The sequence below is a fragment of the Notamacropus eugenii genome, chromosome 2, assembly GCF_028372415.1.
Source record: "Notamacropus eugenii isolate mMacEug1 chromosome 2, mMacEug1.pri_v2, whole genome shotgun sequence".
Classification (NCBI taxonomy): Eukaryota; Metazoa; Chordata; class Mammalia; order Diprotodontia; family Macropodidae; genus Notamacropus; species Notamacropus eugenii.
In genome coordinates, this window is record NC_092873.1 from 37,964,379 (window position 1) to 37,985,078 (window position 20,700).

The following is a 20,700-nucleotide window of genomic DNA, read 5'->3' on the forward strand; positions in this document are numbered from 1 at the left end:
TCTTCACCCTTTGGGCATGATCTCATTGGAATGGGGAGGGCAAGCATGGCCTTCATCAGTGGTTTGAATCAGGGTTAGGTTCAAAGCCAGAGATTGGAGGCCTCAGGAGCCTTCTGGTCTCACTGGTGCCAGAACACGGCTGATGTTGTACAAAATTCTGGACACATGGCCTTCCAGCCCCTGTTCGAGGGCCTCTGCCGAGAGAAGCCCCACTGCCCACCAGGGTGGCCCCATCTACCTTGGACCAGCTCTAAGGTATAGGAAGCACATGCTTATGAAGAACTTCCCAACAACAGTTTCTGCTTTTAGCTTCTGGGGCTTCTTCCATGTGACAGCCTTTCCCATGTTCCCCACCCCCCTTCTTCTCTTCTCCAGTTCTTTCCATTGATCTTATATGGCCTGATCTCACAGCTCTTCTCTTTCCTGGTAGTCCCCCTCACTGCTCTTCTTAACCTCCTTAGATGTGTTCAGAGCCTTCCAAATGTCTGACCAGGGTTGAGGACAGAGGAATTACCATCTTTTTACTCCTGGAGGTCCTCTCTGCTTCCCTCAGTGCAGTCCATGATCAAATTACCTTTGGGTCTGTGGATCCACTAAGGTACACAGATCACTTTTTAACCACTTCTACCTCCCTGCACTTATGAGGTTGAGGATCACAGGTAGCATTCCTTGTGGGTAAAGTCATTCTTCCCTTCTTAAGTCATTCAGGCAATCAGTGAGCTGACAATTTTACTGCCTAGGAAACAGACTGAAGCCTGAGTAGTACCTAAACAGCTTCCTTAGCCACCTGGGGGAGGGATCAGCTGTGCTAATGATGCAGCCCCTTGCATCCCAGCTCATCTTCCAGAAGCCAAACCCTCAGGGCAGGTCTGAAACCAGGTGAGGGGGGAAGGAAGGCCATTGCTGCTGGGAATGAGTGTCCAACTCTCAGCAAAGCATCAAGATCTGGGCTGGGGCTTGTGTAGGAAGAGAGAGAGTCTATAGGAGTTAAAATCTCCCAGAAGAACATTTGGGGGTTAGCTTGGAAGAGACGAGAGGGGTTGATTTCTGATATCCAACAGGAGACCCTCCATTTCCAGGCAAGAGGTCCCTCTGTCTCACAGGATCTTCATGCTACCCAAAGACCTACTAATTAAAAATTACTTTGGGTTAATAAACAACCTCTTTTAAAATCCTTTTAAACTCATAGAAGGATCACAGTTATGTGAATTAGTGCTCTCTGCTTTTTCTTCCCTGAACTTGTGATTTCATTAGTATAAGGAACTCCCAGATGAGAGAATTCTCTCTGCTAGTGTTGGTTTGTACATTCTCTGCAGCATCTAGTTTTAAAGAGAACCCTGAGATGATAAGTGACTTGCCCAGGGTCACACAGCCATTTTGTATTGGAGGTAATGCTTGTACTCCCTCTCCGAATACCACACTGTGCTCCCTGTGAGGCCCCTTCTATCTTCTAGATCTGCTCCTGATTCAAACTGCTGCCGACTGCCATTGAATTTGATGGTGTTGGCTCTGTGCACAGCACAGCCAAGCTTGGCTGATTGGTTGCCCAAAGATGTGCTAGTTAATATTAGCTAATATTAACTAGTTAATATTAGGCTTGCATGGCATCTGATCCTTGTCAGCACAGGGAGGACAAAAGAGGAAACTGAGACAGACAGGATGAAGTAGCTTGCCCAGGGTCACACAGCTAGTGAGTGTCTAAGGTCATATTTGAACTCAAGTCTTCCTGAGTCCCAGTCCTGTCCTCTACTTTTCACTGCTTACACTGTCCGGTCTGGTCTGTGTGTGGATCAGTTTTGCTGAGTTCATTTTTCAGTCTGATACAATGGATGCGTGTTGAGGAAGGGAGGTGATCTGTTCACAAGACTGAGTCCTAGGTTTAGAGCTCGAAGACATTTCAGAGGTCAACCCCCCTCATTTTAGAACCAAAAGGTTCAGAGATTTATAGAATTGTAGCTGAAGAGACTTCAGAGGCCCTCCCCATGGTCATATGGGTAGTGTCAGAGACTGGTCTGAACCGCTGTTACTGGTGTGATCCCAGCCTGTAGGATGTGCGTGTAGACAAGGGTCACTTGAGACAAAGGTCAAGTGTTGCCACCCTGGCCCCTCACTTGCTGTGGCACAGCTGGCATTAAATTTCCTGGGTCCCCAGAAAATTCTGTCATTTCAGCACTCCAGGTTACCCCAGGACTTTGCCAACGTGTGGTAGGGCAGGTTACTCTTAGTACTGGGCTCACTTTTTGTCTAAAATTCTTTCTATGCAGTTTGATATCTGAATGTTCCCCAACATGACTGCTAGCCTGCTATGGCTGTAGAGTTTGTAGGGAGATGTTGCTTCCCATCCAGAAATGAATGGAAATTTAAAATATTATCTCCTGTTTATCTGTCCCTTTCTGCATGACCACCCTACAACTGATGGTGAAATTCTGGGCCCAGAGGCTGAGTTGCCCAAAGTCACCCAGCAAGCTAGTAGAAGAGTAGGCCTAGACCTTGTGACTCCTAGTCCTACATACCACCCATCCTCTAGTATTTTGTCCATAGGAAAGTAGCTTTCATATTTAATATGGCAACCAACATGTGAACCCAGTATTAGCACTTTGTCCTGGGAAAAGGTTGTCCTTTGCTAGATCTGGTGAACATAAGCTCATCAGCCTCTGGTTGAAGGGGTTAGCTTTATATCTGGCATATAGGCAGTGCTTAATCAACATTTATCTAACTGAGTAATGAGACAGACTCTAATTTCAGGTAGAGAAGTCAGTTCATTTCTTATCTAGTGATGGAAATTGGAAATTCCAAGCTGTTTCCTTAGGGATCTCTCCTTTCACTGACTTGGAAACTTTTAATTTTATAGTGGAAAACAAAGAGACTCTGAGGCACTTGGCATCTCTCTATGCCAATAATCACCCGTCCATGCACATGGGACAGCCCAGTTGCCCAAATAAATCAGGTATGTATCAGTTGATGTTGCCGTCCCTCCCTCTCTTTGGGAGGTTTTTGGTTCTTATAATGTTGTAAAACTTTATAATGTGGATAATTACTCCACTGGGGCGTTTGGGCGTCAGCTAGAAGGATCTCTCTGCCCCACCTGCCCACAAAGGGACTCACCAGGTGATGAGGTCTAAGGCTAAATAAATATACAGAGCCTCAGCCCTGGAGAGCGTCTAGTCCTATTTCTCCTTTGAGAGATAAGTGCTCCCTGCTGTGCTGACTGATAAGTGGCTGCTAGCATCTTACCCCTTCTTTTGACTGCCTGGAATCGCCTTTTGTTGTCCCTACCTTTGGGAGGAAGGCATAGAGGAAATGAATGTACCATATCTTCCAGCCTTCCTGCATTAAAGGTCATAGGTGTAAAGCTGGAAGGGACTTTTGAAATCCTTGATTCCAGTCCCCTAATTTTACAGATGAGGAAACTGAGCTTAAGTCACTTGACCAGGGTCACGTAGCCAGGAAATGTCCAAAGCTGGATTCAAATCCACATCTCCCTCGTTGCCAGTCCCGGCTCTGTATTCATTATACAAGGCTGCCTATCAATCAGCTATCCTCTGGCTGTAACCATCAGACTGTATCCTTTGCCACTGGATGGTTGAGCTGTTATCGGCAGAGCTACAACTAGGGTTGGACAACTGGAACATTGTCTCAGGATAACCTGAATTTAGAGCACACACAGATTCAATACACGGCTTCCTTTAGTAAGTAGAAACTACTACGCTTTAGTAAGCTAAAATATAACTAGCAAATATAAGTATATAAAAACGTAAAATGTGTAATATATTACATCATTAAATGTATATTCATATTATATGTTAAATTTAAAATTTATATCATGATATATAAAGCAAATGTAAGTAAATTATAAATTGTAAAATAGTAGCTAAAATATAATGCATTAAATAAATATCCATAAGAGAATACATCTTAGCAGTAACATGTACCTACGAACCCTTTTAATTCCTGACGGCACCTGAATTTGTTAATTTAAGGGCATGTGGTAACAGACTAAATGACCAGTTATGGCTCTAGGATCATAGAATTCTTAGGTGTTATAGGGAGCTTAGAGGTTATTTTACAAAAAAAGGAAATTGGGTCCCAGATGGGTCATAGGGTCCTTATATCTGAAGCTGGAGGGGACCTCACTCATCTCATCCAAATCCCTTCATTTTCCATATGAGCAAACTGAGGCCCAAAGAGGGAAGTGAAGTACTCAAAGTGTCTCACACATGTAGGAAATTGGAGAGCCAGGAGTTGAACCCAGGGCCTGACTCCAAATTTTGTCCCTTTTCCCCTGTACCACATTGTCCATTAACTTCAGTCCAGTAGCAGGGATTCTGATTGTGACATTGTAGGTAGCCAGTAGCTGAGCCAACCTGTGTCATCAGGGTGCCCCATCACTATGTGTAGGGCTTCAGCAGTGTGGGATGCTTAGTTTATCTTGGCTTCATATTTCTGGATGTTTTTACAGATGAGAACATTCCAGGAGGAGTGATTCGTGGAGCCGAATGGCATGGACACATGGGCAGCATGAAGGTACTTGCTCCCTCCCTCCTTTCCCTTTCTGCCTCTCTCTCTGTCCCTGACTTTGTGCCTGTCTTTGTTCCTCTGTCTCTTTAACCAGTAAATTTCATTTCAAAACTGATTTCTCAACAGATCACCCACCCCCTCCTGCCCTACCTGGATAGTTTAAACCGTTTGGGTGGCTGGAGGTACAGAGCAGGCTCATTGGTTTACAAAACTCCTAATGAGGGAGCTCCCACTTCTGATTCACGTCGGCACCTGAGAGTCTTAGGGGGCCTCTTAGGAACTGAAAGGTTAATTGCTTTGCCCAAGTCACACAGCCAGGATATGTCCAGCATCGGCTTTCCTGGAGACCGGGTCTTCATCTTCTCTCTCCTAAAGCCTTCCAGTTTTTTCTTGTAATGCAGTAATCTATTACAATCACATACCAGTATGTTTGGCCATTCCCTCAATTACTGGGCACGTGATTTGTTCCTGGCATTTTACCATTACAAGCAGTGTTGCTGTGGCTGTTTGGCTACCTCTGTGAGATCCATTGAAGCCTCAGACCTATGTTGTTTTACTTTTAAAAGAATCTACAACATTTATTTTCTCTCCCTCTTCTCCCTCCCCCATTAAAAAATAAGAAAAACAAAATGTTTGTAACAAATATGCATCCTCATCAAAGCAAATTCCCCCATTGGCCGTGTCTAGAAATAGATGTTCCATTCTGCACTTCTTGCCAGGGTGTGGGTAGTAGGCTTTACCTACCAGTTCTCTGGAATTTTACTTTGTCATTGCATTAATCAGAGTTTTCAAGGCGTTCAAGGTTGTCTTTACTGCATTGTTGTTTTTGTCTGAATTTTTCTCCTGGTTCTGCTCACTTCACTCTCCAACAGTTCATGGAAGTCTTCCCTGGTTTTTCTGAAGCTATCCCTGTGGTTATTTCTTACAGCACAATAGTATTCCATCACAAATCATAGGCCACAATTCATTCAGCCTTTCCCCACATGATAGACGTCCCCTTTAGCTTCCAGTTCTTTGCCACTACAGAAAGAGCTGCTGTAAATATTTTTGTACACTTGAGTCTTTTATCTTTTGCTTTGGGTTGGACCAGTGATTCACAACTCTACCCACAGGACATCAGCATGCCTGCCTTGCTACAGCCTCTCCAGTGTATGCCAACATAGGTCATTCTTTTTCTTTTGGCCATTTTTGCTAATTTGATGGGTGTGAGGTAGAGCCTTAGATATGTTTTAATTTACATCTCTCTAGTAGCGACTTGGAACATTTTTCATAAGGTTGTTCATAGCTTGCATTTCTTCCATAGAAAATTGCCTACTCATGTGCTTTAACCATTTATCAACTGGGGAATGGCTCCTTTTCTTATAAATTTGGATCCATTCCTTATGTATCTTGAAAATATGTCCCTTATCAGAGAAGGCTTCTACTTATGAAGGATGCTTCATATTCCCAGAAAGGTCTTACAGATCTTCTTGTTTTTCTTACCCAATGGGATCTTCCATCACAAAAACATCATTCTTACTGACTTATTTTTTGATATTTGCTTCTTGACTTTCTTTTCCAGGATTACAGTGTCACGTATGGCCACTGTCCAGAGATCACCGTGTACACCAGCTGCTGTTATTTCCCCAGTGCTGGACAACTCCCTACCTTGTGGGCAGAGAACAAGAAATCCCTTCTCAGCATGCTGGTGGAGGTGAGACTTTCCTCTTGAAATAGACACCATGGGTAGCATGGCGTCTCAGGCAGTTTATTGGCCACCTGGACAGGATTACACTCCCTTTCCATGGTTGTCCAGCCTTTCCTTGGAGATGTGAGTGAATCTTTGGGTGAGGGGCCTAACTTGCCCACCCTCTCCACAGGCAGGCCATTCAACTTGGAGGCTGCTGTCATTGTTAGGGAGATTTTTCTTGTGTTAAGCCTGAAACTTAGTCTCTCTGAAGAGCCCCATCGATTGTAAACCCATCGATAGTTCTGCTCAGGAGGAGAGAAGTGGTTCTTCTTTGTCCTCCACCTCCATCCCTCAACCCATGAAGCACTGGAGACAAGGGCAGATTTCAGAGCAAGGATATTATTTACCTTAAGCTCTTTCCCCTGAAACATATGAAATTTTCAAACAAAGGCCTTTCTTTCTTAAGTTCATTGATCTGGAGATCCTTTTAGCGATCTCCTCATTGACACTGTCATGGTGTCTCTCTTGTCATCCTTAGTTCTGTTTGCTTCACTCTGAATCAATTCATGTTGATCTTTCCACATTGTTCTGAATTCTTCAAGCTCAGCCTTTCTGGCTGCATGATAATAATCCTTTAGCAAAAGGGGCCTGAGTTTCAAAAATAAACCAAAATGGCAGACCACTGACTCAGCTTCTCTGTCCAGGTTCACAAGGGAGTTCATGGAATTGTCCAGGACAAGAGTGGAAAACCAGTGTCTAAGGCAGTCATTGTTCTCAATGAAGGCATCAAGGTGCACACGAAAGAGGGCGGCTATTTCCATGTGCTTTTAGCCCCCGGCTTCCATAACATCAATGCCATAGCTGATGGGTATCAGCAGCAGCATTCCCAGGTAAGAGACTTGAGTAACATATAGTCATGGAATCCTAGAGTTAGAGGTAGAAGGGTGGGCTTCTAGTCCCCCTCTCTACATATTGTAAATAAGGAAACTAGAAGTGGACCAGAGAAGGGAAATGACTTGCTCAAGGTCATAAAGGTAGAAAATGGGATTCAAATCCAGGTCCTCTGAGTTCAATTCCATCATAAAAGTCTTCCCCTCGTTTTTAAAAGAGATTCTTCACATTCATTATCCTTTATGGTAAAAGAATAGATTCTATTACATTAATATTCTCAAATGTCAACTGATATGAATGTGTGACCATGTCAATTTGGAAGAGCCTCCCAGTGGTGCGTAGGCCATCTTGTTTTGCCTCAAGCCAGTCTCCTGTTCAGGCTTGGGATTAGAATGAGATGAGACATAGGGGCCACCTGGCATTTAATAAAGAGAGAATTTGCTGAGCTAGACCGTGGAAAAGATATTGGCCAGTGATAGGCCATTGGTTCAGTTGGATGCAACTCCCCTGCCTCCCTATTTACTCTGCTGGGGTGCCTATCAGAAGCATGTTTTCCTCTGAGGACCCCCCATGTACCATGCTTTGGGCTACATCAGTGATATGAGTCTTTGTTCCCTGGGCCAGTTAAGTCTTGGGATGGTTTCATTACTTTTTAGGGGGACAAAAACAATTGTCCTATCTTCCGTGGCAGGGACCTTATTAGCTGTTGTCCTACCACACTTCCCTGCCTGCCTATCCCATCTGACCCATGATCATTCAGTCAGCTGTCACATGCACCAAGCATCTACATGGGATGCATGCATAGCCCCAGCCCCCAGGAACTTACCCTTTAATGAGGAAGACAACATGCAAGTAAATAGGTATCTTCAAGACCCAGAAGCGATAGAAGGCAGCCCTTATGGAGCAGGCCTCAGTAGCACCTGAGATAGAGAAGAGCCCCTTTCCCACCCTTTCACTTCCATATTTATTCCCATTTTCCCCATCGTGGGACCCACGATCCATCTCCATCTTGTTGCCTCTACAGTCATAAACAGACTTCTTCTGATTTCCTGAACTTTGCTTTTCCAGGTCTTCGTGCACCATGATGCAGCCAGTTCAGTGGTCATCGTCTTTGACACAGACAACCGGATCTTTGGCTTGCCCAGGGAGCTTGTGGTGACCGTAGCAGGTAAAGAGACTTCTTCTTGCACCTGTGGCCGGCCTCCCTTCCTCGCAGTCTTCTTCCATGCTGTTGATGCAGTGGGCTGAGCAGGAGCCCTTAGTCTGGAGCAGACACCCCTTGCTCCTTTTCTCTTGTTTCATTTCATCTTTAGATTTAAGATTTAGTGACCTTCTGAGGGAGGGAACAAGCATTTATACAGCTCTTATTACACCAGGCATTGTGCTAAGCTCTTTACATTTGTCTCATTTGATCCTCATAACAATCCTGAGAGGTAGGTGCTATTTTTATCCTTGTTTTATAATTGAGGAAACTGAGGCAAACAGGAGCTTAAGTGACTTGCCCAAGGTCATACAGCCATTAAGTGTCTGAGACTGGATTTGAACTCAGATCCTCTGCCCCCTAAAGTATTAGTGAATAGAATGCTGGAGACACTTATTGGCTTTGTGACCCTAGACAAGTCACTTTGCTCCTGGCCCTTAGTTTCCTCCCCTGTAAAATGATGGGGTTGTGCTCCTTGACCTCTGAGGCCCCTTACAGGTCTAGATCTGTGCTTGTGTTGACCCCATTGCTATCATCCACCCAGCATCCTTAGGACAGAGACCTGCTACTGTAATACTGGGTCCATAATCAGAGTTCAGTGGCTTACATGAAGTCTTTGAATAGCATCTTTAGGGATGGGGTCTTAACCTGGAGTCTCTGACCTTTTTTTTAACAAAATATTTCGACAATTATATTTCAATGTAATTGACCTATAATTGATTTATAATCCTGTTTATTGTATGGGTTTAAAAACATACTTCTGAGAAAGAGTCCCTGGGCTTCCCTAGACTGCCAAAGGTAGGGTCCAGGACACAAAAAGGTCAAGAACCCTTGATTTAGGTAAAATCCCTTCCAGCTGGTCCAGAACAAGAACTAGAAAACTCATTTTGAAAGGTGACCTTATATGCCAAGTGCCATTTTACAGATGAGCAGACTGAGGCTCAGGGAGGTTGCGTGATTTGCCCCAGGTGACATGGGTAGTTAAGTGAAAGAGTCAGCTTTTGAACTGAAACGCTCTGACAACACCACCCCTACTCCCACCACCTGCCTTGAGAGTGCTTGATTGTAGAGGACGTTTCAGTGTTTTGTTTCTCCTTGGTAGGTGCCACTATGTCAGCCCTGGTGTTGACAGCCTGCATCATCTGGTGTGTCTGTTCCATCAAGTCCAACAGACACAAGGACGGTTTCCATCGGCTCCGGCAGCATCATGATGACTATGAGGATGAGATTCGATTGATGTCCACGGGCTCCAAGAAGTCCCTCTTAAGCCACGAATTCCAGGATGAAACAGACACAGAAGAGGAGACATTGTATTCCAGCAAACACTGAGCCGCCTGTCTCCCCCACCTATGTCCCAAGCCAGAGGAGGGCTCCCCACTTCCAGGAGATGCCATGTTAGTGCAGGCAGGCAGGAGACCGTCTGTCCTACATCTTCAGAAAGCTATTAGGAAAGTGAACTGGCTAAAAAAAAATGTGTAACTTCCATGAGTACGGAAGATCTGGTCCTCCTTCAATGTACTCTCATCTTTTTTTTTTTTTTTTTTTGATCTCTTTCTATTTATGCATCAGAGGTGGGGCAAGACACTTCTCCCTGCTCTCCCTCCCTTTTTTTTCCAACAAAACCCAGTTGTCTGGCTCATTTAATGGCAGTCTTGAGCTGACTGGAAGATGTTGCCTTTGCATTCCGGGTATTTGCTACTGGCTTTAGCTTCTACCCCTTATTAACAAGCTCCCCACTTCCCTCCACCTGAAACAGGACTGCAGGGATAGCTGTCAGCATCAGTGGTATGAAGCTTTAAAGTTCTGGGTTTCTTTCAACCTTCTGAGAATTTTTTTCTTCTTCTAGTTTATAAAGTAGCTGGAGTTTCCTCTTATTATTTACATGGAATGGAGGCTAAATTGAGTTTTAAGAGAAAAAAGAAAAGGCTTTCTGGGGCTTCTCTCTCTATCCTAAAACTAATTGGGAGCTGTCATGCTAAACTCCAAAATGGGATCTCACTACCTCTCTCATTAGATTTCACAAAGCTGAATATTCCTGTTTTCAGGGAGAAGCCAGAAGTTCTTAATGAGGCTTTCAGAAGAGAGAGGAGGAGGAAGAGGAGGTTTAACAATGGATGACTCAGTTTGCCTCTCTTGAACCTAGCTAAAAACATATCCATAGGTGCTCTGCTGCAGTGGTCTGCAGAAGTTGGGCTCATCACCGGGAGGAGGCGTGGCTTGTTAATGTTTCCCTAAACTGGGACCTTTGCTATCTGTGCTAGCCATGTTGCTTCATCTGGTCTGTCCAGCCCATTTGCTGGCTGGCATCTTATGGATGGCATCTGGAAGTGTTGAGGAGGGGCCCCTCTTTTGCACATTTTTAACCTGTTCAAACCCTTAGCACCCACCTACCCACTTATTATTATTCTTCAGCCCAAGCAGCATTGACGGCATCATGCTATGAGCTGCCGAACATTGCTCCTCCTCGTGGAGAGTGGCTGATGTCACGGACTCAGGCCCTTGCAGATACGTGAGCTGCTCATCCCAGCAGCTCCCTTGATAGCTTCTCTCTGATTTAACTCATACAGTTCCAGTTGGGTGATGGGATCTTTAAATATGGCTGTCACCCATCAAGCAAGCCTTATTGAGTGATGAAGTTATTTTCTCCACAGCTGGTCAGTTGGGTTATTTGGAAGACAGGAGGAATGGCTTGAATTTTATCATGTCAAATATCACAGTAGGGAATTGGGCAAAAGTGTGAGTTACAGTGATGGGATAATGAGAATATCAGATAACCTTTCAGTATCCTAATGGCCTAGTTGCAGATCAAGGGTTCAGAATAACTTGTCTCTTCTGATTGTATTGAGCCACCTATCTATCAGTCCTCCATCCCAGAGCCCTTCCTCTGAATTATTCAGTCCAGCCAGTAACATTCAGCATAGCTTGTGTGTATAGAGTAAATCCAGAGACTTGGTGAAGTAGGATTTGCCATTGTGCCAATGAAGCTGAGAAGGGTCATTTTTAAATTGGGCTGGTTCAGAATTAAGTTGTTCTTCTGGTAGGCCTGGGCTTGGAGGCCTCTCAAGAAGGAGGAGTTCATGGGGTGCCAAAGGAATGCTTATTATAAGTTTACTGGTCTTTATCCCTTCCCCTTTAATAATAATTTAACATTTCTTTGGGTACTAGACTCATTTCATGCACATTTTCAAAGTGCTTTATCAAGTAATCAACAAAAAAACTTGGATTCAGCTTAAAGCATCATTTTAACTTGAGTGGCAGGTTCCACTTGGGACCATGCAGGTGGGAAGGAAATGCCATTGGCCCGAGTGGAGAGATGCATCAGTCTTCACCCATTGAGAGCAATGCTTTCTGTCAGACGGTGGCTTCTTCCTCGAACTCAAACATTTGGTTTTTCAATTGAATTCACCAAGAATGTGTGGGACACCTGCTATGTACTAGGAACTATTCTAGGTGCTGGGGATAGAAAGACAAAAACGAGATAGTCCAACCCTACCCTTTCATCTACCAGCTGTTGGGGACATGTTGAGTGTGGATAGGGGCGTGGGAAGAGGGAATCCTTGGGTTCTTTGGATCATTTTTTTTTTTAAAGGAAAACCAAATTCTGCTCTAGTTTTGAGTTAGGGAGCAAAAATAGAACTATTCTGTCTTAAAATGAGGAGTTTCTAAAAATGCCACTGTGCTCTAGAACCTCAGTGTCCCTAGCTTGTGTCCCCAATTCTTGTGAGTGCCCTGGACATGGGACTACTAACCCTAAGGGTTCTTAGCCTTCTTCCATGTCTCTGTTTATGGAACCAAACTAGCCATATTAGGCCCAGCTGCCTGTGTCCTGGAGCCAGAGAGGAGGGAATTAGTCCTCTCTGTGCTTTATCCTGGAGCCTCTCGTCTCCTAAGGAGTCATGGAAACCCACAAGCATACAGTATTGAGAAATGCTGCCCAGATTCAACTTGTGCCTTGACTCCCAAGGCCTGGCGAGTCAGTTTTGTATCCCTGCTCCTTAATAAAAGGCAATTTGACCTACTAGGTAACAGTGAAATTGTCCACTTTTGTGTAAAAATGCTTTTATTGGATTCTTTGGTCCAGTGAGGTAGACTGACTGATTAATTTCAGGGAAGGTGCCGCCCTCTTGTTGAATTCTGCTGAAGAATGTTAGCGGTGCCAGGGTAAATGTGGGGTGCTTGTTGCTCCTGTTGAAAGAAATTCTGCCTGGGACCTCCTCATCTATCCAGAGGGGAAACATGTGGCCTGTTGAGCATATTGACCTGGGGGTGGGGGGGTGGGGGTGCTCAGCCAAAAGGGGGTTTATTAAATGAAGTTGATTGTGACTTGACAAAAATGAATAAAAGATCTTACCTGAATTTCTGTGTTCCTGGGCTGCCATCAGAGAGTCCCAGGTGATCTAGGGAGGGCTGTTAGGAGCTGGCTCGGATAGCTGGCCTCAGCTTTAAAGGTCCCTGGTTTCCTCTCTCTTCCCATCAGAAATGCACTCCTACCACCAGGTTTGACCCTGCTACATGATAAAAGATCCTCTTGAAACCCCATATTCTACCAGCATCAGCCAGGCAACTGAAACTTCTTTCTGTGTTAATGTTCTTTACCCGAAATTTGATTTTGTTTTATTCATAGTGACTTCCATTTTATTAATCTCTCCTTTTATCTTTGGGCCTCCAGTTTCTTTTAGTTGAAGCATCTCTTTGATTTGGTGCTTAGAGTCTTTGATTGATGCCAGCCTGAGGATGGGTGGGGTCCTCTAGTTCCCAGGACCCTGTCCCTCAACATGCATTTCCCATCTCCAGCAATAACTAGCCCACTGCCCGACTTTCAGAATGCTGGCTTGGCCGTTTCCCACCTTGGCAGAAATAAGAGTTTGAAGCTTGCTAGACATTTAGAAGCAATTGGGTTCCAATCATTTTATGTAAATAGGTGTGATTGACACTTTTAAGTCAGCAGCATGAGGCAAGTGCATCCTCTTACCTTCCCTCCTGGTCACCCAAAAGTCCTTCTGGTTGGCATGAATGTATTATTTTCTCCTTGACCTCAAGTTAAATTCCCACCTGCCCCATTTCCCCAGAATGATGCCATGCTTGGTTTTTGCAGAACAAACTTGTTATTGTAGCTGTTGCTACCAAGGTGCCCAGTACATCCACACTCATCTCAACCACTTCAGGCTTGGGCGTACATCATAACATGCACTGTGCCTTCAAAAAGAAAAAAAAATTCAAAAGGACTTGACATGGAACTGAATGATAGTATTTTTTTTAAAGAGCCAATCTGTAATTTATGTGAAATCTAAATCTGTTAACGAGGTCCTTTTTTTTAAACATGTAAACAGATCTAATAATCCTGCATAAAGGTTATTTTATGATGTCTGTCTTTTTCTGTGTTTTGTCTCATCATCCTTTCAATAAGAAAAGCCAAAGGTCAATAATTATGAAAGACAGGTGGTATGGCTGGAGAAGGGGTTGACTTGGGGTCAGGAAGACCTGGGTTCAAATGTTACCTGATATACAAGCAGGTCTTTGACCCTGGGCAGCTTACTTAAACTCTCAGAACCCCAGTCAGCAAGTGTAGACATGCACTGAGAGGAGAAGTCTCCTCTTGGGAGATATCACTGAAATCACAGGTGTGGTCCACTCCACACTCTGCCCCCCAAAAAACCCAACTAGAACCATGACTACAAAACAGTCATTTTAAAGCCCTGACAAGGTTCTTTTCTAAAATACACCAGCCTAATTTTACTGAAGCAGCAGATTTGCCTGCCCATGTGTGCTGCAGCTGAGTTAGTGGGGCTTGCATCCAGGATAAGGGGTAAATCATTCTCCTCCCTCAACCTTTTCCTCTTCCTCTCCAACCTCTCCCTTTCCCACTCCCTCTCCATTTCTCCTTCCTTCTCTCTCTTCCCGCCCCCTTCTCTCTCCCTCTTTCCCTCTGTCACACATAATGTTCATGTCCAGTTTGTCTTGATTTTTTTTTCATGCTTTTCACAGTTTTCTTGCTGGTTACATCTTTGAGAACTTGTCTTTACTGACAAGTTTGGTGTTGGGTTTGGTTTTTTTTTGCTTGCTGCAAGAGAGTTTAGAGTATCTGCCCCAACCTTCCCATCTCACAGATGAGCAAACTGAGGCCCAGAAAAGTGAAGTCATTTCCCCCAGACTATACTGGAGCAGCAGAGCCTGAGTCTGAAGTCAGAAGACTTCGGTCCAAATCCCACCTCTGACACTGCCTGTGACTTTGGCCACATTACTTCACCTGCCTTGCCCTCAGTTTCCTCACCTGAAAAATGAGGAAATGGAAGTAGATGGGCCCTAGGGTCCCTCCCAAGTTAGCTTGGACTCCCAAGTTCAGATCTTTGTTCCTTAAAGTGGGTGATATGTGTGTGTGTGTGTGTGTGTGACCTTTTTGTCAGGTCTTTATAAAACATGCTGTAGGTTTCCGTTGTATATCCACTTTTTAGATCTAGAGGGTCAGGTTCTGTGGCAGTGTTACCTTGGGAGTGGAAGGAAAGATCAAGGGAGAACGGGGTACTTTAAATATCATATAAGCTGTAATTACGTGCTGTCATAATCATATCTGGGGCAGCTATGTGGTGCAGCAGATATAACGTGGGGCCTGGAGTCAGAAAAATTCATTTTCCTGAGTTCAAATCTAGCCTCAGACATGTACTAGCTGCATGACCCTGGGCAGGTCCATTAACCCCATTTGCCTCAGTTTCTTCATCTGTAAAATAAGCTGGAGAAGGAAATAGCAAACCACTCCAGTAGCTTTGTCAAGAAAATCCAAATGGGATCACAAAGAGTTGGATGTGACTAAAAAATGACTGAATAACAGCAAATTCTTACATTTAGCACATATTTCAAATAGGCCATTAGAGGCTTATTTTAATGCTGCAAGTGTTCCTAAATTCATCTGTGTGGCATCCCACATGCCAATCTCAATCCCTCCATGCCACTTATAAATTGCTGCCAAAAGAGTTGGTCAGTCCCTTGTTGGCTGGCCCACCCTCTATATGCTTTTGCTTAAGCTGGTTCTTGAATGGCACCGTCCATCTCTGGGCCCAGCACTTGCACCTCGTTAGGGGTCTACCAAAGCTGTGTCGACCTTGAGTTCACTTCTGTACTATGGTGAAGTTTCAGTGACCGTTTACTTGGGATTACAGCCTTTTTTTAAAGAACTGTTGGTGTAGATGAAGCCTCATTACAGCTAACAGAACCACTTTGGGATCTTTCCATTCATTTTCCTATATCTGAAGCTAGTTGAATCTCCACGAATTCCACTTAATGTAGGCACTAGAGAAGGGGCCAGATGCTGGGAAGTGGGTAGGTTAGGATATAGGAATGGAACCTACCAGAGTTTCATGTGAAAAGGGATACAGAAGATGTCCTTCTCTTAATAGGAGAAGTTAGGATGGCTTCAATAACATGTTGGTGAAAGAGGCTAAGTAGAAGCAACGTCTACTTTAGGGGCCTTAAAGCCAGACGCGCAAAGCCAGACGACTCAAAAGCAATGAGTGCTTGAAGTCATAATAATGGACAAAGCTGGGGGCAAACCAAAGGTGGTACTTCTAAGGTGGGGATTTCTGACGGTCACATAGAAGGTGTAACATATTCATGAGCAGTGTAACCTAAGGGTGTTCGATCTGAGGGGATGGTAATACAGACTTTAATGCCATGGAATGATCAAGCAAAGCCCCCAAAGAGATTTGAGAATGTATCCTCTCTCTTAAAAGATGTGGGGATCTGTAGATGTAAACACGGCATAGAGTGAAGGATTTGGTCAATGAATTAATTAGTTTTGCTGAGCTGTTTTTTCTTTTTATATGTTGTTATAAGGGACGTCTCTCAGAGAAGGATGATGGAGAGATATTTGGGGAAATGGAGGTGATAGAATCAGAGTTAACTAGCATTTATTAAGTACCTATTATGTGCCAGGCATTACTAAGCACTAGGGATATAAAGAAAACCCCAAACCCTCCCAAAACCAAACCAGATCCTGTTCTCAAGGAGCTGACTCAGATGGGGGAAACAACATAAACCTTTTGATGGATTGTGTTTCTGTCACCAGTAGATCAGTCTAGGTAGGCTACCCTGACTCCGAAGCCCTGGGAGAGATCATTTAAAACTTAGGTTTAGCTCACGAGTGTCCCCCAAAAGGCATAGAAAGATATTCGATGTGTGAAGAAAATCAAGTATAGGACAGCTATGTGTTTCTTCGACACAAAAGAATGCTTAAAACATGACTCCTAAGTACACGTTGACAAAGACTTAACATATGATAGAGTAATCTATAACTGCCTCTTACATTCTTCCAGGAGAAAGCTTTAATAATGGGATGTTTAGTGAGGCTCCAGTGGGTACTTGGTCTTCACCTTGACTTTGCACTGCTTAAATGATTTCTTCAAGGTTCACATCTCCTGGCAGTAAGTTTGGGCTCCCATTGCTGGTCATCTCCTTATTAGAAGCACAAAATAAAAGAGAAAGCCTGGGACCCCAGGCTCTAGATGCTATGTTTGTCTGCCAGTGTTAGTGCTATTGGCAGAAAGGTGTTTCCATCCTGTTCCTCCCCTGCTCTCTTCCTCCACCCCCACTAGAAGACAAAGAGAGAGAGAGAGAGAGAGAGAGGAAGAAGAAGAAGAAGAAGAAGAAGAAGAAGAACATGATGATGATGATGATGAAAAAGAAGAGGGAAAGGAGAAAGAGAAGAGAGGGTGGGAGGAGAGGGAGGAAGAGGAAGATGGAGGGATAACATTTCACACCACACTTTCTAGCAACAGAAAGAAGAGGACAAGGGTAAAAGAAAGGCGTCTCTCCCTGTAGAGTCTAAGTGGATGACTCTTCCTTTTGCCATGGTCATGTGGCCCAATGAGTCATACCAAAGTGCCAAGTCATTCAAACCCTGATTCAGCACATGTGGCTGACCCAAGGGAAATGATTCAAAGGAGCTTACTTCAGCTCAAAGCTTGCTCTATGGTCTGTTCCTCTAAGCCAAGGTCCTTTGCTGATAGGGATGAGAAAGGAGATGATGTGTAGAATGTTAGAGGGGGAAAGAAAAGGTTTGGAATAGTGAGGAGTAATCGTCAATCAGGGATGAATGAAATGATGCTCATGCAGATAAGATACATTTGTAGTGAACAGGTCAGCATGATTACCCTACAGAGTAGAAATGGTGAAGACAGGTAAGGAAGGTAATGATAGGACAAAGGGATAAAGAATTCAAGTTACTGATAGGGTGTGGTTGGACTAGTCAATCATTGGGTTAACACTGTGAAAGGAGAAAAGGATGGGGGAACAGGGATGAGAAATTGGAAGAGCATGGAGGAGGCAAAGAGACAGGAGGTTGGCTGTGAAGATAAAGAAATGGTTTATGAAAAACAAGATGAAAGGAGAGAGATTCAGGATAAGTTATGGTCAAGGGAATTTCAGAGTTCTGGACCATTCAACAAACATTTATTAAATACCTACTATGTGCCAACAGTTAAGGGAGATAGAGTAAGGGCATGACCATCCTTGCATATGGCGGGGATAGGAGGAAGATGAAGGTCTTGGGAATTTAGGTGGTTGATGAAGTTGGAGGTCAGGATCATCAAAATGTGTTTATAGGGGTGGAGGGATTCTTTGATTATGCCCGTTACTCATGTATGTTGAGGTATCAAAGAGGAATGGGTTGGGGTTCACCCACATCCCTGCCTTGGATGCTTAGGATGTAGGATTGTGGACTGAGAGCTGGAAGGGACCTTGGGGATCATTAAGTCCAACACCCTCATTGATTTACTAGCTATACATCTTTGGATAACTCTTAATGTCTAGATGCTCCACACAACTCCCTAGGACTTGACAGGCTTTACAAAGGAAAAAAGAGGAAGGGGGCAGCCTGAGAAAATAACATGAGAGCAGGGGTGAGGGAACAGGTCTGAGATTTCTTGGATGCTGGAGGCTCCTGGGGAGGAAGGGTCTCTTTTAATGCAGGGAACATCCTAGTCACAAGCAGTGAGCGCTGGGACAGCTAGCAAGTGTCAGGTTGGGTAGGGCTCTATGAAATCATCCACTTAGAGCTGGAGAGACATCGAGTCTAATCCCCTCCTTTTACAGGTAAGGAAACTGAGGCACTGATAGGTGACTTGCCCAGGGTCACACAGATATTAAGGAAGGAGTCAAAACCAGGGCTTCCTGACTTCAATTCTAGCCCTCCTTCTACCAGTGACTACATCTGTGGCAAGGACTTGAGGTTCCGGGGAAAGAAAAGGCGTGGGGAACAGCAGGGGGTGGGACACACAGTCCCAGGCTTCGCTGGATCCAAAGTGCAAAGACCAGTCCGAAGGCTGACCCCGTTCGCAGGATGCATTCCCCCACTCCACCGCGAGGTGGCGATGCCTTCACCTTCGGAGGTTCGCCTATCCCATCGGCCCCTGCGTGGGGGAAAGTGCGGGGCTGAGCTGACGAGGTGGTGCGGCGGAAGCGACGCTCTGGCTCTCTTCCTCTCCAGTGCTCCCCGGCCTCGGCTGACGTTGGACAACAGAGATGGCGGCAGGAACCAGCAACTACTGGGAAGGTGAGAGAGTGAGGACGGGGGCTGGGGGACCAGGGGACCCCCAGAAGGGGAGAGGAGGGCGGGGGCGGCCGTGAGGAGAGCGGGCGGCCCGGACAACCTGGGCTCCGGGGAAGAGGGGGCGGGGGCCCGGCCCGCCGGGAGGGCGGGGGAGAGGCCTCAGTCTGGAGCTGGGGGGGCGGGGCGGGGGAAGCTGGGGGCGGGGCCGGCCGGACCGGGGTGAGGGGATGGGGGCGGGACGAGATGAGACGGGGCGGGGGGAATGGGGGGCTGGACGGGACTGGACTGTGGCGGGAACCGGCTGCGCTTCGTCCTTCCTCCCTCCTTCCTTCCTTCCTCCCTCTCTTCTTTCCTCCCTCCCCTCCCTCTTTTCCTCCCTCCCCTCCTTCCATCCTTCCTCCCTCCTTCCTTCCTTCCTCCCTCCTTCCTTCCTTCCTCCCTCCCTTCCTTCTTTCCTCCCTCCCTCCTTTCCTTCCTCCCTCCTTCTTTCCTTCCTCCCTTCCTTCCTCCCTTCCTTCCTCCCTTCCTTCTTTCCTTCCTCCCTTCCTTCCTCTCTCCCTTCCTCTCTCCCTTCCTCTCTTTCTTTCCTCCTTTTCTTCTTTCCTCCCTCCCTTCCTCCCCCTTCCTCTCTTGCCTTCTTTCCCTCTTCCTTCTTTCCTTCTTTCCTCCCTCCCTTCCTCTCTTCTTTCCTCCTTCCCTTTCTTCCTTGTCTTCCTCCCTTTCCCCTTCCATCCAAAAATTAGTGGATGCTGTTTTCTGACTTTCCTACCCTTTTCTACCCCTGTTATCTAAAAAGTGTGTTTTAAATCTCACAGCTCCTTGTGGTATAGTATCCCACATATAAAGAGCTGGAAGGGTCCTCAGGTGCCATCTAGTAACTAAACCCCTGAATTTTTACAGATAAAGAAACTGAGGCCCAGAAGGGCTAAGTGACTCTGGGTCCTGAAGGGACCCCAGAGGCCATGTCAGCCAGCCCTTTCGTTTAGCAAATGAGAAAACTGAGGAGCATAAATAGCTTGCCCAAGGTAAAACTCATCAGAGGTAAAATTGGAATCCAGGGCCTCTGACTCAAGTCATTGATTTTAAAGCGTTTAGATTGACAAAAAAAAAAAAATTAGGACCTTTGTATTTGTTTTCCTGTCCAGTGCTTGGAACATAAACCTTTTCTTTCATTCATTTATCTGCCTAATTCTTTGATGAATTCTTTGATGAATGGGTTTCCTTTACTTCATTTTTTTTCTGTTGCTTTTCACTGAATCTGTGGGAAATGGGTGCATCTAAGCATATTTTCACACCAGTATAGTGTGGAAAATTAATTTTCATGGATTTATAACTGGACAGAACCAATTTTTCAACTGTAAAGTAAGGTGGTTGGACTAGGAGGCCTCTTTTGGCTCATGACTGGGGTCTCTTTACCTAGGGTCAGGAAACTTGTTTCTTTAGAAATATTTTGATAATTGTATGGCAGTATAACTTGCTTCCTTTGTAACTCTATTTTATTTTATACACTTTTTCAAAATTATGACTCTGAGAAGGATGGAATCCTTGATCCAAAAAAAAAAAAATGAAGAACCCCTGTTCTAGATGTGTGATTTTTGAAACTGAGATCCCTAGTGTGGCTTCCCAAGGTTACATAGGGAATAAATGGCAGAACCAGGATTGGAACTGAGGGCCTGACTCCAGACCCAGTGTTCTTTCCCCTGTACCACACTGCTGCCTGTGAGGCAGAAGGACACAGTCTTAGAGTCATGAAGATCTGGATTCAAGACCTTCTCAGTGATTCTACTGCATATCTCCCCGTGGAGGGGGGTCTATCCAATATGCGAGGTTCCTTCTGTTCTTACCCTAACATCTGGATAACACATTACTCATCGTGGTAGT

General features: G+C 45.0%; 2 protein-coding genes across 2 annotated transcripts in view; both read left to right on the plus strand.

Annotated features, from left to right (window-relative positions):
• The window catches only part of CPD (carboxypeptidase D), a 73,205-nt gene extending 59,563 nt beyond the window's left edge, over nucleotides 1–13,642 (plus strand). Inside the window, exons 16-21 of the mRNA XM_072639872.1 lie at nucleotides 2,852–2,947; nucleotides 4,460–4,524; nucleotides 6,080–6,211; nucleotides 6,892–7,077; nucleotides 8,147–8,246; nucleotides 9,382–13,642. Of these exons, the coding sequence (XP_072495973.1) occupies nucleotides 2,852–2,947; nucleotides 4,460–4,524; nucleotides 6,080–6,211; nucleotides 6,892–7,077; nucleotides 8,147–8,246; nucleotides 9,382–9,608 (806 nt within the window). The 3' untranslated portion in view covers nucleotides 9,609–13,642. The remainder of the gene's footprint in view (nucleotides 1–2,851; nucleotides 2,948–4,459; nucleotides 4,525–6,079; nucleotides 6,212–6,891; nucleotides 7,078–8,146; nucleotides 8,247–9,381) is intronic.
• Nucleotides 13,643–18,677: 5,035 nt separating this feature from the next.
• GOSR1 (golgi SNAP receptor complex member 1) overlaps nucleotides 18,678–20,700 on the plus strand; it is an 85,178-nt gene continuing 83,155 nt past the window's right edge. Inside the window, exon 1 of the mRNA XM_072639878.1 lies at nucleotides 18,678–18,822. Within this exon, the coding sequence (XP_072495979.1) occupies nucleotides 18,792–18,822 (31 nt within the window). The 5' untranslated portion in view covers nucleotides 18,678–18,791. The remainder of the gene's footprint in view (nucleotides 18,823–20,700) is intronic.